This window comes from Emydura macquarii, unplaced genomic scaffold, assembly GCF_026122565.2.
Source record: "Emydura macquarii macquarii isolate MOO-44397 ecotype Brisbane River unplaced genomic scaffold, CSIRO-AGI_Emac_v2 contig_561, whole genome shotgun sequence".
In the NCBI taxonomy this organism is placed as follows: domain Eukaryota; kingdom Metazoa; phylum Chordata; order Testudines; family Chelidae; genus Emydura; species Emydura macquarii.
Window position 1 is genome coordinate 17,077,327 of NW_027130698.1, and position 13,998 is coordinate 17,091,324.

At 53.2% G+C, this 13,998-nt stretch overlaps 1 protein-coding gene across 3 annotated transcripts; it reads right to left on the minus strand.

Annotated features, from left to right (window-relative positions):
• Positions 1 to 944: 944 nt before the first annotated feature.
• On the minus strand, positions 945 to 13,544 carry PABPN1L (PABPN1 like, cytoplasmic). Of its 3 annotated transcripts, none has more exons than XM_067540243.1 (8): positions 13,475 to 13,544; positions 12,285 to 12,462; positions 8,912 to 9,026; positions 8,640 to 8,707; positions 7,499 to 7,605; positions 5,694 to 5,781; positions 4,951 to 5,096; positions 945 to 3,395 (listed from the first exon to the last, which is right to left on the minus strand). In XM_067540243.1, exons 1-8 carry the CDS (start codon positions 13,492 to 13,494, stop codon positions 3,356 to 3,358), a joined length of 762 nt encoding a protein of 253 aa, XP_067396344.1. In that variant the 5' UTR covers positions 13,495 to 13,544; the 3' UTR covers positions 945 to 3,355. The 3 variants fall into 3 exon arrangements, with proteins under 3 accessions (XP_067396344.1, XP_067396343.1, XP_067396345.1); XM_067540242.1 differs by lacking the exon at positions 945 to 3,395 and adding an exon at positions 3,403 to 4,545; XM_067540244.1 differs by lacking the exons at positions 945 to 3,395; positions 4,951 to 5,096; positions 5,694 to 5,781 and adding an exon at positions 6,112 to 6,422.
• Positions 13,545 to 13,998: the final 454 nt, after the last annotated feature.

Here is a 13,998-nt window from a genome sequence, read left to right on the forward strand (position 1 = left end):
GGTACAGAAGCTGATTTAAATGATAGGTTACATTCCAGAGTTAGTAATTCTGCAATTTCACATTTGAGTGCCTGCAGAACTCTTGGGTGGATACCATCTGGTCCTGGTGACTTATTACTGTTTAATTTATTCCAAAACCTTCTCTAATGACACCTCAGTGTGGGATAGTTCCTGAGATTTGTTACCTAAAAAGAATGGATCAGGTTTGGGAATTTCCCTCACAGTCCCAGCTGTGAAGACCTATACAAAGAATTCATTTATTTTCTCTGTAATGGCTTTATCATCCTTGGGAGCTCCTTTAACATCTCAATGGCCCAGTGGCACCAGTGGTGGTTTAGCAGGCTTCCTCCTTCTGATGTACTTAAAATATTTTTTGAGTCTTTGTTACTTTTTGAGTCTTTGGCTAACTGTTCCTTCAAATTCTTTTTTTTTGCCCTTCCTAATTATATTTTTACACTTCACTTGCCAGCGTTTATGCTCCTTTCTGGTTTTCTCACTAGGATTTAACTCCCACTTCTTAAAGGATGCCTTTTTGCCTCTGCTTCTTTTACTTTGTTGTTTAGCCATGGTGGCACTTTTTTGGCCCTCTTGCTCCGTTTTTTAATTTGGGGTATACATTTATATTGAGCCTTTATTATGGTGGACCTATCTCAACTCGGTGTATCCTGACCACAGAATGCAATACATTGCAAACTATTAATAGAACAAGCTTACCAGTAGAGGTTCACTAGATAGGACGCCAGTTCTGAGGCTGGATGGCCGGAGTAAATTCAGAGGAGGTAGCACAAGTGCTCATACCACACCAGTATAAAAACCATTAGAATGCGATCTGGATAGGCTGCCATTGTTACAACGGATGCAAAGAGACTTTTAAAGGCAACTAGCTAGCTCAGTGCAAAGACACGTCTGCTCTTCTTTCTGCACTTTCATTGGGGAAGAAACTGTTCTAGACAGCAGGATCGTTTATTTTTTAAAAATATATCTGACAATTAAACAGCACCTTCTCACAAACAGAACTTGATCAGAGAAACCTGCTCAGCTCAACCAACACATTTCATCAGTAATAACTGAAGTGTCAAACACTTCACCCTCCACTCCCCTCCCACCCAAACAAGTCACACCTGTACATTACTATTTTCATAAACTTTTACACATAAAAAGGTGAGTTAAATCTTTCCACTTGCTAAGACCAGCATTCAGTGTTTCCTTTTCAACAGCTCATTAAAAGGTCACTGCCAGGTAGTTTAGACTCAAAAATTAGGGGGGGTGGGGAGTGTGTTAATCCAAAAAAGTTCCAAGGCTTACAAAAAATCTCCCAACAGAAATTACTTTTTTTGTTTTTAAATCAATGGGAAAAGTTTGAATTTCTTCCCCTATAAAATTTGCAACCCAACCTTTGGGCTAGTTCAGGAGAACCGGAGTCTCACTATGGTCCATGCTAGATAAGGTGCAAATAGTAAACCAATGTAAAGAGTTAGATTTTTGAAATTCAGTGATCCAAGGTGTTAACAGGGAGGGAAATCTGTTTCTAAAATAGGCTTCTGAATCTGACAGTGTCCCTTCAACTGTCCAGAAAGCTGGAGTTAAAGGTTAGTAATTACATCAGCTGTCGCTGGGGGAAAAGGAATGGTGAATAAAGGTCCTGAAAGGTTAGTGCCGGAATTACAATAAAAGGTATTGAAATGTATAACTTTATACAGTAACAGCGTTCACTGGGTTTCTTAACCACGCTTTTTTTAAACCCAAAACATTTTCCTTTAAAAATATGAGCACTCATGAAAGTGAGACAAGTGGCAGTGGCTTGGCCACACAGCAGACGAGGCACTGTGCAAAGATCTCTACACAAAACCCCCTCCATGCACTTCCATCCTGGCTGGCAACAGCCCCTGCCCTTTCAGCCTAGGTCTTCAAGCACCGATCTCCAAACTGTGGTCACTGAGAGAGGAATAAATACAGCCTAGGCGTAGACCCACAAAACTCACATTTGTCTCTAGAGACTGGATTCAAACTGCCCATCGGAGGGGAAGCCAGTCAAGGCACTCAGCTACAGAACAAGACTGGGGGAGAGAAGGGGTTAGCAGGCAGTCAGGTCTTGTGTAACCACAGACATCAAAGAAAATACACTAATGTTTAAAGAGAAACAAGGGTAGGAATGAATGCCTTTTCTTTTCTGAGGTTTACAGGGCTGAATCCTGCTCTTAGATACAGAAGAGCAGGAGAAGATTGAGCAAGCCAAAAATACGTCATTATGCTCACTCCTCTACCCAGGAGTACTGGAATCAAGAGCACACTTAGGGGGACAAAACCCTTATGAGGTTTTCTTTAACATTCAGTGGAAGAGGTTTGGATTTCCCCTGCAACATTTATAGAAGACCCTAATGAGGTTTTTGCAGTTAAGTTAAAAAAAAAAATAAGGCCAGATCTGAATTTCAGCTGTGTCCCAGAATCTGTCCCCCAGCCCTTCTAGAGGCTAGAAGAGATCCACTTTCCATGGAGGGTCTTGCCTGTGCTAAAGAGATGTCAGCATCCATGGTCCACAGGCCAAGCTGCAGAAGGGAGTCAGAGAGCAAAGTGGAGGCAGCTGTTTCTCTCCTCTGGCAGCAGTAAGGGCTTAGATTGTCTCACATGGTGGCAGCAGCGGGTGGAGCAGAAGCAGATGCTTTTGACAGCTGTGGCCCAGGCTGAAGTACAGCTGACTGCTTTAGGAGCAGAACATCCTGCAGCTCATTTCTCCTAGAGGAGACTGCTTTCCTCTGCTCTCCTCTATCTCCATGGCTCCAACAGAGCCCTATCTAAATGCTCTGCCCAGTCCTCCGGGAGCACCCACCCACCCCTAGCCTTGCGACATGGATCTCTATAGCAAAGATGCCCGAGAGCCAAATCTGACCTGTATGTAGTCCTAAAATGCAACTCTGACCTCCAGTTTCTACAGGATGAGGACAAAGCTGACCATCTGGTGAACTCAGTTCCTATCCCCCATCAAGAGCGCTCCAGGTGGGCCCAGAGATCAGCTGTTCTTTCTAGTAGGGAGAATATTGGGTTCAACAACAACTACTTGACATCATAACCAAACTCAGGGCAAGCCTCTGGCTCCTGGAAAGTTGCCACCACGGCTCTGGGATTGAGAGTTGTGGCCACCCTGCAGGGGCTCCAGGTAGAACGGATCCATTCTCCCTCATAACAGCTCACCCCCTTAACTGTGCACAGCATGCCACTGCGCTGTTACATCCCAGCAAAAAGGTTAAAATAGGCCACGCTTCTCTTTGCTCGGGTAGGTGCCCTTTAAACTCCTCTCCCATCCCCCCTTTTTAAATCCAGTCCTGTTGGAGGCTCCAGCGTAATCCTGGCCTTTGGCTTAGTAGGGGGAGTACCAAGCCGATAGCCTTCCACGACCCCTAGAGAAGAACAAAAGCAGCGTTAGAAAGCACAATGGCTCAGGCAATGGTCTTACGTCAGCAGTTTAGTCAGTTACCCAAACAAACTGCCTCTGCATGGGCGAGACCCGACATTCGAGATGGCCAGGCTGCCCTAGGCCTCCTACAGACTACAGAGCAGCGTTCCTGGTCCTCGGGAAAGCCCAGAGAGAACACTGTCTCGGTGCTCACAAACAGCTGCAACTCCCCGTGTAACAGCCTGTTCTGCTAGGCGATGGCACCCCATGAGACCGACGTGTTCAACTGCTGGTCTCTCATCAGCAGGGGTGATGGGCATTATCGGCTCAGCAGCCGTCTTCGAGGCAGCGTTGACTGGCTCTGAAGGGAGCTGCAAATCCACTCCTCGGCTGGGCGGGAAGGATGCTGGAGTGGGAGGAATGTACTAGTGCACTTCAAAACGGAGAGAGCAGGGCTGCCCACTGCCGCAATCACCGTTACCTAGCACCCTCCGTCTCCACAGTGCTGGGCAAGCATTTCCTCAGTCAGCACAGCCCTGCCTGGGGGTAGGAAACTGAGGCACGGAGGGGGAAGTGACCTGCCAGGTCAATGGCAGAGCTGGGGGCAGACCCCCCCAGGAGCTGCCAATTCCTAGCGCTGTGCTTAATTAGCGCTCGCTGCCTGCTTTCACGGACAGCGCAGCAAGATCAAGAGGAATTCCCTGTGCCCAGGGAATAAAGCCGACGATCCACAGAGAGCCTATGAAGGAGAACAAACAGTATCTGGCAACCATTGCACTTTAATGCTGAACCAGGCAGCACGGGCTGGAGAGCCACTGCCAGGGCTCATCTCAGGGTCCCTTGAAGCCAGCCAGTCTCAGGTCACTGAGGTGGAAGGATGTCTTCAGGTACTGTGCGCCCTGGGCCCCCGTCTCCTACAAGAGTCGCTGCTCATTTCTGTTCCTTTCAGTTTCAGGAGAGCCGTTGCCCACGGGCCCTGCCTGGGTGCCCACGTCCGCAGCGGTGTGCAGCTCCCAGCCTCCCGCCTGCTACGCGGACGCACGGGTGATGGTAACCACAGGTGACAGCCCGTGTGACCAGGAGAGGATATTGCAGCCTTCTCTTTGAAGTAACGCATGTTACAGCCTACAGTAACGCATGGCCTGGTCGTAGCCCTGGGGGTAGCAATGGCAGGAAAGCTCAGAGAAGAGGCAAGCGCAGACACAGCAAGCGGGACGCTTTGGGGGAAGCTTCCACCTCCGTTTAACTCCTTTTGCAAAACAGGGATAAACACTTCCTCCTCCCTCCAGCAGGCGGAGGGGCTCTGCTGGCGTTTGCCCTGGGCTTTGGGGATGGAAGATGCTAGGCGAATGCTTTGTCCCAGCCGTCCAGTACGGACCCCACTTCTGGAGTGCTGCCCGCCCAGCAGCCGGTCGGAGAGGGACGGCCTGTGTTTGCAATACCTAGCGACCACGGATTTGCATTTTGCTAGCACAGCGACAGGCCCGGAGACATCTTGCACCGCACCCTGCCAGCCAGGGGAGTGTTTGGGGAACCTCCATTCCACCGTCACCGCTCACCTGCACACTCTCCCTCGGGGTCTTGGTCTCAGCCCTCTGTGGCCGTTTGCCCTTTGAGACAGGCCCCCCCGGTTTTGAAAATGGCCCCTGGAGCCCCCTCGGTCGGTTGTGCTGATACCCGGCATGTTGGTTCTCTTGGGCAGCACCTGAGAGAAGTCAAAGATCAATGAGTGGCCGGGACCGCTGCCCCGACGCTTCCCTCGGGAACTCTCTAAGCAGGGAGACAGCCCATCCCAGGCTCTTGGTTAGCCAACTGCAGCAGGGAGCAGGGTCTGCAGGCGGACGCGAGTTCTAAATTTCCCAGGCTGCAGAGTCCGGCACTGAATGGCTTTCCCTGAGGAGAGCCGGCCACCCATCCTGACAGGGCCTGTTAGCTCATGAACAAAGCGTGTCACCGAGCAGGGGCAGCGTCTCCGAGGAGGGAGGCAAGAGGCAAAACAAATGAAACCCACAGCAAAGGCGCTGGAGCCAGGCAGGAGAAGCTCAGCCCCCGGTGAGGTCCCTGGCTTTGAATCAGGCCTGGAAGCACAGACTCAGGACTGGAAGGCCTCCTCTTCGGTGCCGAAAGTCACCCGGAGCCAAGTATAACAGCGTTAGCCTAAACTAGGTATCTCTAGCTCAGTCTGTGCTCCGGGCGCAGGGCCCCTGGGAAGCAAAGTGGATTCGGCAGGAAGGCGAATCCCTCCTTAGGTTTGGCACCAGTCACTTCTTCCTTGCACCCCGCTCACTCCCAGCATCCTTACCTTTATGATCCGGCCTCTGAACGTGCTCTCGTCCAACTCCACAGCTGCCTTCACAGAGCTCTTGTCTTCAAACTCGATGTATGCATACCTGGAAAGGGAGAGGAGGACATGCTGCGTCATGGCGGGTGCTGTCGTGATACCGGCAGCTATCGGCTCAAATTATTCCAGGGTGCAACCAATCATGAAACAATTATTAAAGCAGGACTGTTACCAGCGCTTGTTCCCTGGGCTGGGATTGCTCTGACAACCGGGTAAGCCAGGCTCTAGACAACCCACCTCGGTAGCGTACAGCCACGTGCACCGATCTGAAACTGAGCGAGCACCTGGCGTTTAAAGTGCAGTTCTCGCTAGACAGATGCTAATGAATCCAGATCTCGATGGAGACTGGGCCCAGAGCTGCATTTTGTAACATGGTTAGAGCTAGGAAATGGGCCTGGAGTGAAGCTTCTCAGTGGTTCAGGAGATTCTGAATCAAGGAAAATTTTCCAGCTTCAATGACTTAGGCTCGGAGGCTGCAATTAACGGCACTTGAATGGACTGCCGGGCCCACACTGAGCCCCACTGACATCACCAAGGATCTGCACAGGCAGCGACGCCCATGTACACACTGCCAGCTGCAGGACTAGAGCCTTCGCTTGCAAGCTGTCCAGGGCAGGGACCATCTCAATCAGCGTCTCATACAGCACCGAGCACAGTGTCAGCGCGTTCATCAGAAAGCCTGGCCTCTCTCTGTAACGCAGGGAGAAAACCAGCCCAGTGACTCTGCTATGCGAGAGAAGCAGCGGCCAAGTTATTTACAGCAATAAAAATATATACCTCGGTGTTAATGTTTGCGTGTAGGTAGCTCTTCTGTGCACAAGGCCAACAATGGAGTATGTGAAGAACTAGCAGGAGAGGCTGTCAGAAGAGCTCGCCTCTCCCCCTGAGGGCCATGGGCTATGGACTGAGACAATACTGAGTGCATTAAGACATTACGTGGCCTGGAACATGAAGGATCTTATGCAATATCCCATTTAATTACTTGGCTCTTTATTGGAGGTTGCTCATGGAAACACACACACAGAACAGCACACTTGCACAGAATGTGCATTCCCACCCACCGTGGCCCACCATACGCTAAATGTGAACAGATGTATGCGGCAGAACGGACACGTGCCGTGTTGTGTGCAACATATTTATACTTCTTCAAACAGTCCCTTCAAAATATCCAGCAGCCCGGGCTAGCTATACAGGACACACGGCGTTCGGAAGGACAAGATAAGAGCCCTACTGCCAGAGCTGTGCTGACACCGTTCATTAAATCAGTGAAGTACCGAAAGTTCAGACCCGTTCTCCCCAGCGCCTTTCATCCCAGCCTGTGCCAAAGGGAACAAGCACATCAGTAGCGACAGACACCAGCCAGGGTTTCAAACATCAGCAAGAGGAAGGAGTAAAGCACTGGGCTTCAGACTTAAACCTTCTTCTTCAAGTTAGCCTCCAAAGCCAGAAATGGCAGGTCTTCAGAAAAGCTCCCTGCACCCGGGTGGGCAGCAATAGATCAAGAGGACAATGAAACAAACTTTAAAAGCCACCCCAAAGCGATTCTGGTCCTACAGTTGCTTTCCCTGCTGGAAGTCAGAGAGAGGCTTCTGCAGAGAGATCTGCTGACCTCAGCTGGGGACAGGAGAAGAAATAGGAATGGCAGCTTCCCTAGTTAACGAGGGAATGGCGTTTCTAGAGGAAAGATATGAGGCTCATGTGTTGTGTTCTCACGGCATATCCTCCCTCCCACCCAAACCCAAGGATCCCTAGCACACAGCACTGACCCTTTTGGATGTCCGGAGAATTTGTCGCAGAGGATAGTCACTCGGTTGATCTGCCCACAGCTATTGAAATGGGATTCCAACTCTTCTGCTGTTCCGCCATAGTCCACCTGCGAAGACATCCCCATGCCATTCAAATGCCACCCAGGGCACGTGCCCGTGTCCTGCCAGCCTGCTCCGCAATGTCATTTGGGATGGCTTGGCCGTCCACCCGCTCAGATTATTCAGGGCTGCGACCAATCACCGAACAGTGATAATAAATCACGTTGATGTATGAGATGCCCCGTGCCTAGCTATAATAGGGGGAAAACCTCACCCGCGGCAGCAGCTAGTGAATATGCAGGGCACATGTTGAATGCCCACATCACTGCAGCTGGTAGATTTTAACCCCATGTCAAGGGGCTCCTGTCTGGAGCACGATAGATTTGCCCCTCGTGCATCTTTGCCTCTGGATCCAGAGCTCATTACTCTGGAATGGGCAGAGTTAAGCTAACACCACAAAACCTTCCCGTGAAAAATCCTGCAAATCAAGAAGTGAATCAGCTCAGGCTGCCTCATCTTCCACGAGGATCCTCAAGTTTGACATATTAAAGAATATTCACCAAGGCCTGGCTTGGACGGGTAGCACATCAGCAGTGCCTGGGCCGCACGCTGGCCGCTCATTACCTTGGGGGAAATCTCACCGGGGAAGAATCAGACATGGCACCTGACCTATTCATGCTGGAAACCTGATTCTAAGACATGACCCTCCAGTCAGGGAACAGAAACAATGCCAGGTGACCTACCTCGGTCCAGGCAAAGCCACTTGTGGTTTTGAATATGCAATATTTGCAACAAACGGCTCACAAGCGAGCCACAGACCAAGGATTAATGGTGGAAATTATCAAGCAGACCAGTTTTAAGCCACCAGTAAATTCACGAGAGCTGCTCTCACTCTTTTCCCTCATAGGAGGAGATGCTAAGCAGCACATCCAGTAATGCATCATCCATCCAGCTCTGCTCCTAGGGTGAGGGCTGGGACAGATGCATGTCTTGGGACACATCCTGCCCCCAGTCCATTAGTACAAGGAGCAGCTGCTCTGCTGAGCTTTTTGCCCTGGGAACATCAGCGAAGAGGGCGTCATTGTGGTTTTCGCCCACTTACGTTGCCCACATAGATGGATCTCTGATCAGCCTCGATTTTCTCCTCCACCGTTCTAGGGAAGGGAATACCTGCAGAGACAAGGATTCCTGTGAAGGGGCTGCAGAGAAAGGGGCTCCACACGTGATCCTCCGCTGCTTCTGTCCTGACACCCTCCCCATCTGCAAACCTGCCAAGGCGCCTCAATCCTGATCCAAGGCCCACCTCCCCATCCATTCCAGGGCCTCTCCCATCAGGGCAAACCATGCAGCGGGCCTTGCGGACAAATGCCGTACCTGCCTGTGATCTCAGGATGAGGTGGTTCTTGGCCTTGGCCTCGGCCTGCAGCTCCTTCAGCCGCTCCTCCTCCTCCTCCATCTCGCGGACTTTGGCCTTGATGGCTTCTAGTTCCTGAGCACCAAACCCAAGAGGCCATGCACGTGAGAACACGGTGCAGAGAGGGAGGGGGGGCGCAGCTCAGCCAGAGGAGACACCAGCCGCAAGTCCCTTTTCCTCCCACCCTGCGTCTGTCTTGTCCGTTCAGCGTCGGCCTCTCAAGGCGGGGCCCGTGTCCCATGGGGTCTGTGCAGTGCCCAGGGTGACAGGGCCCCGAGGGCAACCCTAATGCACATAACATCACCCCTGGGCGAAGGCGGCCAGAGATGGCATTGCTCCCGGCCAGACTTCACCCCGGGATCTCGGAGCAATTGACGAAGCTCCATTCGTGGAGGCAGGGCAGAATTATCCCCACTTTAGAGGTGGGGACGGGGGTTCACAGAGACCGGGGAGTGGCACACTCAAGGTCACCCACGGAGTCCACAGCAGCACTGGGGATGCCCTAACCACTAGGCAACTCTGCTCCTTTGACAGTCATCACTAGAAGCCCTGGCACTGCGGCCCCCGCAGTCTGTCTCTGTCACCGCACGGCTCCCTCCCTCTCCCAGGGCGACGGCCAAGGCAGCGGGGAAGGATGGCAGATGCATGTTAAATAAAGGGCCAAATCCCACCCCCTGTTGAAATTCCCAGGGCCCCCAGTCCCGCAAGATGCTCTGGGGAGGCGGGGCCCAGCAGCTGCTGTCTCCCTTGCCTGTGAACCCTGGCTGCTGCGTGAGACCAGGAAGGCTGCTCGGAACAGCTGCTGTCTCCCAGCTCTGCTTCCTCTTGAACTTACTGGATGCTTTTCCCCCTTCACCGCCTCTCCAGGCTCACCGGGAGGACCCGAGCCAGCGCCCTGCTCACCCGCATTCAGCTCCCCCAGCCCTGGCAATGCACATGGCAGGGAACTCCCTGGACTACAGGAGCAAGCAGCGTTGCCATTCTTGGCTCATCCTGACTCAGGATCCTGAGTCCCCGGCGCGGGACAGGGTAATAACGGGAGCAGACCCAGCAGCTAGGCCTGGCTACGTTGCCTATCACAGGAGCGCCTGGGTGGGCAAATGCAGCCAGTCTGATTGGTCTGGGGTCTCCGCCTCCACCCCAGTGCGTGTTGCAATACACCAGACGTTGGGCCAGGGACTGACAATCAAAGGAGCTGGGGCTGCATCACCCTTGGGTGAGAGGCTGGAGGCATTTGTCCTGGATTTAGCCATCCTCCCTCTTTAGACCATGGGCCCTCCCTGCTCACGGGCAAAGATGTGTAGTTGCCACTGGTCCAGAACTGCCTGCTTACGGTGCCACCTTTCCCAACATGGGGACCCTCCCAGAGGGGAGGAGAAAAAAAAGGGGGGGGTGGGGTGAAGCCAGCTGAATTCTCCTCTCCTATCAAGGAATGCTCTCATGTGAATTGCATCCAGAGCTTGGGGCTGGGGTTTTCAGGTTTGGGTTTAAAGGGATCTTACTGCAGGGGGTAGAGGGAGATAAAAGACAGACCTTTACATGTAAAGTGGGCTCATTTACACAGAGGCTTTTAATGGAGATGGGGCACGGTTCATTTTTACCCAGGCTTCAGAAAGGTGAGGACATTTGCATCCAGTGAAAACCCAGGAGAAGCAGCTTCAGTGCCTGGATTCGGCAGCAGCGTTACAGTTTATTTATCAGAAACGTACAGGACGTGGTCGTGCCAAGCCCTTTAATAAGGCTGCAGTGTAATGCATTCGGCTCTCCCATCGATCATTGCAATGCATTCACTCCAGTGGGTGGGCTGGGTGATGTTGTTAATTAACAAGGAGAAATTTCAGCTCCATATTTAAGCTTTGGAAAAACAAATCGAAGATCAAGAGAATTGTTTCTCCCCCTACCCCTCCCAGTTCTGGTGCAAAGTAACATTTGCTTGGATGTAAACATTTTCCTGCAGCATGTGTGAATATTTAGAGGGCGCGCCCCTCAAGCATGAGGGCTAGCGTGGGAGAACAGCACTGGGGTCACACGGGAGAGCTGGGAATATAAACTGGATACAAAAAGGAACGAGAAAGATCAGTTTAGCTGCACTAATCAAGCCAAGTAACCAGCATTAATGGGGAAAGTTACGCAGCCGGGAGATGGAACACTGTTATCAGCTTTGCCGCTCACGGGCCAGGACATTTTCATCCTATTTTACTGTTCATTTGAAGACATTTCTGTGCATTTGAGTCTCTTTCCCAGAGTTATTTATGTCCCCCTCCCCCCAGTCTGGTCATTGGCTCACACCCTCCCCTCCCCTCCCAGGTGGTGCGTAGTGAGTTCGGTGTCCTTGCAGCCAGCCAGGTTTGTGCAGGATAGTGTCACAGGGGAAGGTCCCTATCCACTCACACATTTATTGCCTTAAGAAAGAGCGAAGTCGTCCTGGGCTAGCTGGCCCGACTGGGGGATCCGCTAGAGCTCTGGTGCTGCTTTCACTCCATCTGGGAGCCCACCCACTTGGCAGTGAGGATCTCCTCCAACGCCTTCCCACAGTTCTCCCCCCTTGTGCCCAGAGGATGAACAAGTTCCCCCCCTCTTGCCTCCCCCGCCATTCACTGGGAATGAAGCAGAGCGGCTCAGCAGCTCAAAGCACCGCGGGATGCGCCCCCAGAAGTCCTAGCGACGCCCCCCAGAAGCGCGTAGCATCAACAGTAACTTGGCTAGGGCTTGGAGGTCTGGTGGCTCACGCCTGGCCAGGCTCACCCAAGCAAGCTGTACGTCAAGCAAAGGGTGCGTCTGCACCGCACACAACAGTTCACAAGCAGGTGTCTTTGTAACTCAGGTTCAAACAGCAGCAAAGACACGGCTGCTCTGTTTTTAACTTCTTCAGCCCCCCGGCTGCCCCAGAGGCTTTATCTGGAATGAAAAGCAGAGGGGCCGTGTCTTCCCTGCCCGCCACTAACAGGCGTTAGCTAACCTGAGTGGAACACACCCTTCTTACGGCAGCAGTCAAGACACACCCAAGGAGTGACTTACCCAAAGTCACAAGACAGGCCAAGGACAGAGCCGGGACCACAGCCCAGGCGTCCTGCTTCCTTCCCCGCCCCGTGTCCCAGCCACCAGCCCCTGCTTTCGTAAAGCATCAAGGGGACGAGATGCATGCCATAAAAAAATCACATTCAACCAACCAATGAACGACACAGCGCCTGAGCCTTCCTGTAAAGATGTAGCCAGAACCCCACCCCACAGCGCCGCTGTGAAGCAGGGGGGAATCTCTCCTCTTGCCCCCGGCAGGTCCCCAAAAAGACCCACATGAGTGGTTGCCACACAGCGCTCGAGACACGCACTCACCGGGTCCAGCACGCCAAGTTCCTCTGCACTGTCCCCCTCCAGCAGGCTCAGGTCCGAGTCTTCGTCCGCAGCCTTCTGCCGAGCCACCACCGCGGCCACGTCCCAGGAGGAATCCGCCCTCGCCAGGGCCAGCGGCGGGTCCTGCCACCAGGCCCCAGAGGGGTCCAGAAAGAGGGGGCTTTACGGGAACAGCGACAGAAACAAGAGAGACGCTTCAAATGACATTTGGACAGCTAGCACCGTTGAGAGGCTTAAGCCCCTTCGTGCTTTCTCCCACACTGCCCCCTTGCTTGGGAGAAGCTCCCCACACGTTCCCAAAGCTACCTCCTTATCCTCCTTCAAATCCCTGCTCCGCCGCCATACCTACAAAACACGCGGCGGCGGCGGGTGTTACGAGCGCAGCCCGTCGTGCCGACCAGCCCGCTCCCGCTGTTTCCTGGCACTCCCCAGCGGTCTCTCTGCCTCCATCTGTGGTCTCTTGTCTTAGCTCTAGCGCGTCAGCTCTTTGGGGGCGGGGAGGGGGCTGTTTGTACAGCGCCTAACACGCTGGGGTGCTGCTCCGTGACCAGGGCTCTTCGGTGCGGTGATAACTCACATAACAAACACGGCTAATAAACTCCCGGCTGCCTGGGGAGTCTTGCCAGCCGGGGGGTTTTGCTTAAAGCCCCAGTTTTGGGAGTTAGAAGGGTGATAGTGTGAGCCGGGACGGGCCAGAAGGCAAATAAAGAGAGCCCAGCGCTGATGACGATCTGTTCACAACACCCAGCTCCTCAGTTCTGAGCACGTGGGACCATGTACGCTGCAGGTACCACGGTCCTTAAGAGGATAGGAGCCACGTGTTGGCCAGGCCAGGCCAGAAGCCACCCTCCCAGCACCCCAGGAAAAGAAAGGGCAGCCAGGGCTTTTTGGAAGGTTTCGGACTCACCCCTTTTGACAAATTATCCCCCCACCCCATCCCAGTGCCCCCAAAAGCCACGGGTTTGGCCCCGTCCCTGAAACACGGCCAGAGCCCTTTGCACTGGTAGAGCAGAGCCCCGATACTAGGGCTAAGGAAGCAGGTGATTTCCCCAGTGTCCAGGACAAATCACTCCAGTGCCACGAACCAGGGGGGGGACTGAAAGCACCAGGTAAACTGGGTGGGAGACCCCATTCCCACAAGGGGGGCTGGTGGGCCCCGCTCCGCCCCTTACCTTGCTCGGAGGCCAAACATTTTGAGCGCTCCCCTTCTCACAAACAAACCACCGCACCAGGGAGCCTGGAAGAAGCTGCACCTGGGGCAGCCCAGCCGGCGCTCCATTTGATACATCTGCAACCAATCGCAGGCAGCGCCGGCCCACCTAGGGGCGGTGTCAGCCCAGCCCAGGTGTGCATAGGTTCCCTCTGCTGGGGGGGTCCTTTAGCTCCCAGCATAGCAGCCCCTGTGTTTCAGTTTAGATGGGGTGTTCTAGTCCCAGTCCCTCCTAAGCGGCTGTGGCTAGCTGATAGCATCAGCATCGCCTGTGGGCTTCACCTTACAGCTGCTCTGTTATGTGGAGGAGCTGGCGGGCAGGTGCTTATAGAGAAGGTCACTGCTCCCTCTCTCCTTTAAAGGCTGCACTCAAGCATCTCGGCTCAGCGTTGTTTACAAAAGCTGCTGCTGAAAATGTTTGGAACAGGAGGTTTATGGGGTGGAGGGAGCTAAATAAATCCCCAGTAGCTGGCCTTTGAATCCAGA

Bases quoted from the DNA above. Each gene is read 5' to 3' on its own strand.
- PABPN1L (XM_067540242.1), bottom strand. From the start codon at position 13,494: ATGTTTGGCCTCCGAGCAAG. The intron at 12,463-13,474 runs GTAAGGGGCGGA...GTTCCCGTAAAG, and splicing joins ATGTTTGGCCTCCGAGCAAG to CCCCCTCTTTCTGGACCCCT. The intron at 9,027-12,284 runs GTGAGTGCGTGT...TTTGGTGCTCAG, and splicing joins AACTTGGCGTGCTGGACCCG to GAACTAGAAGCCATCAAGGC.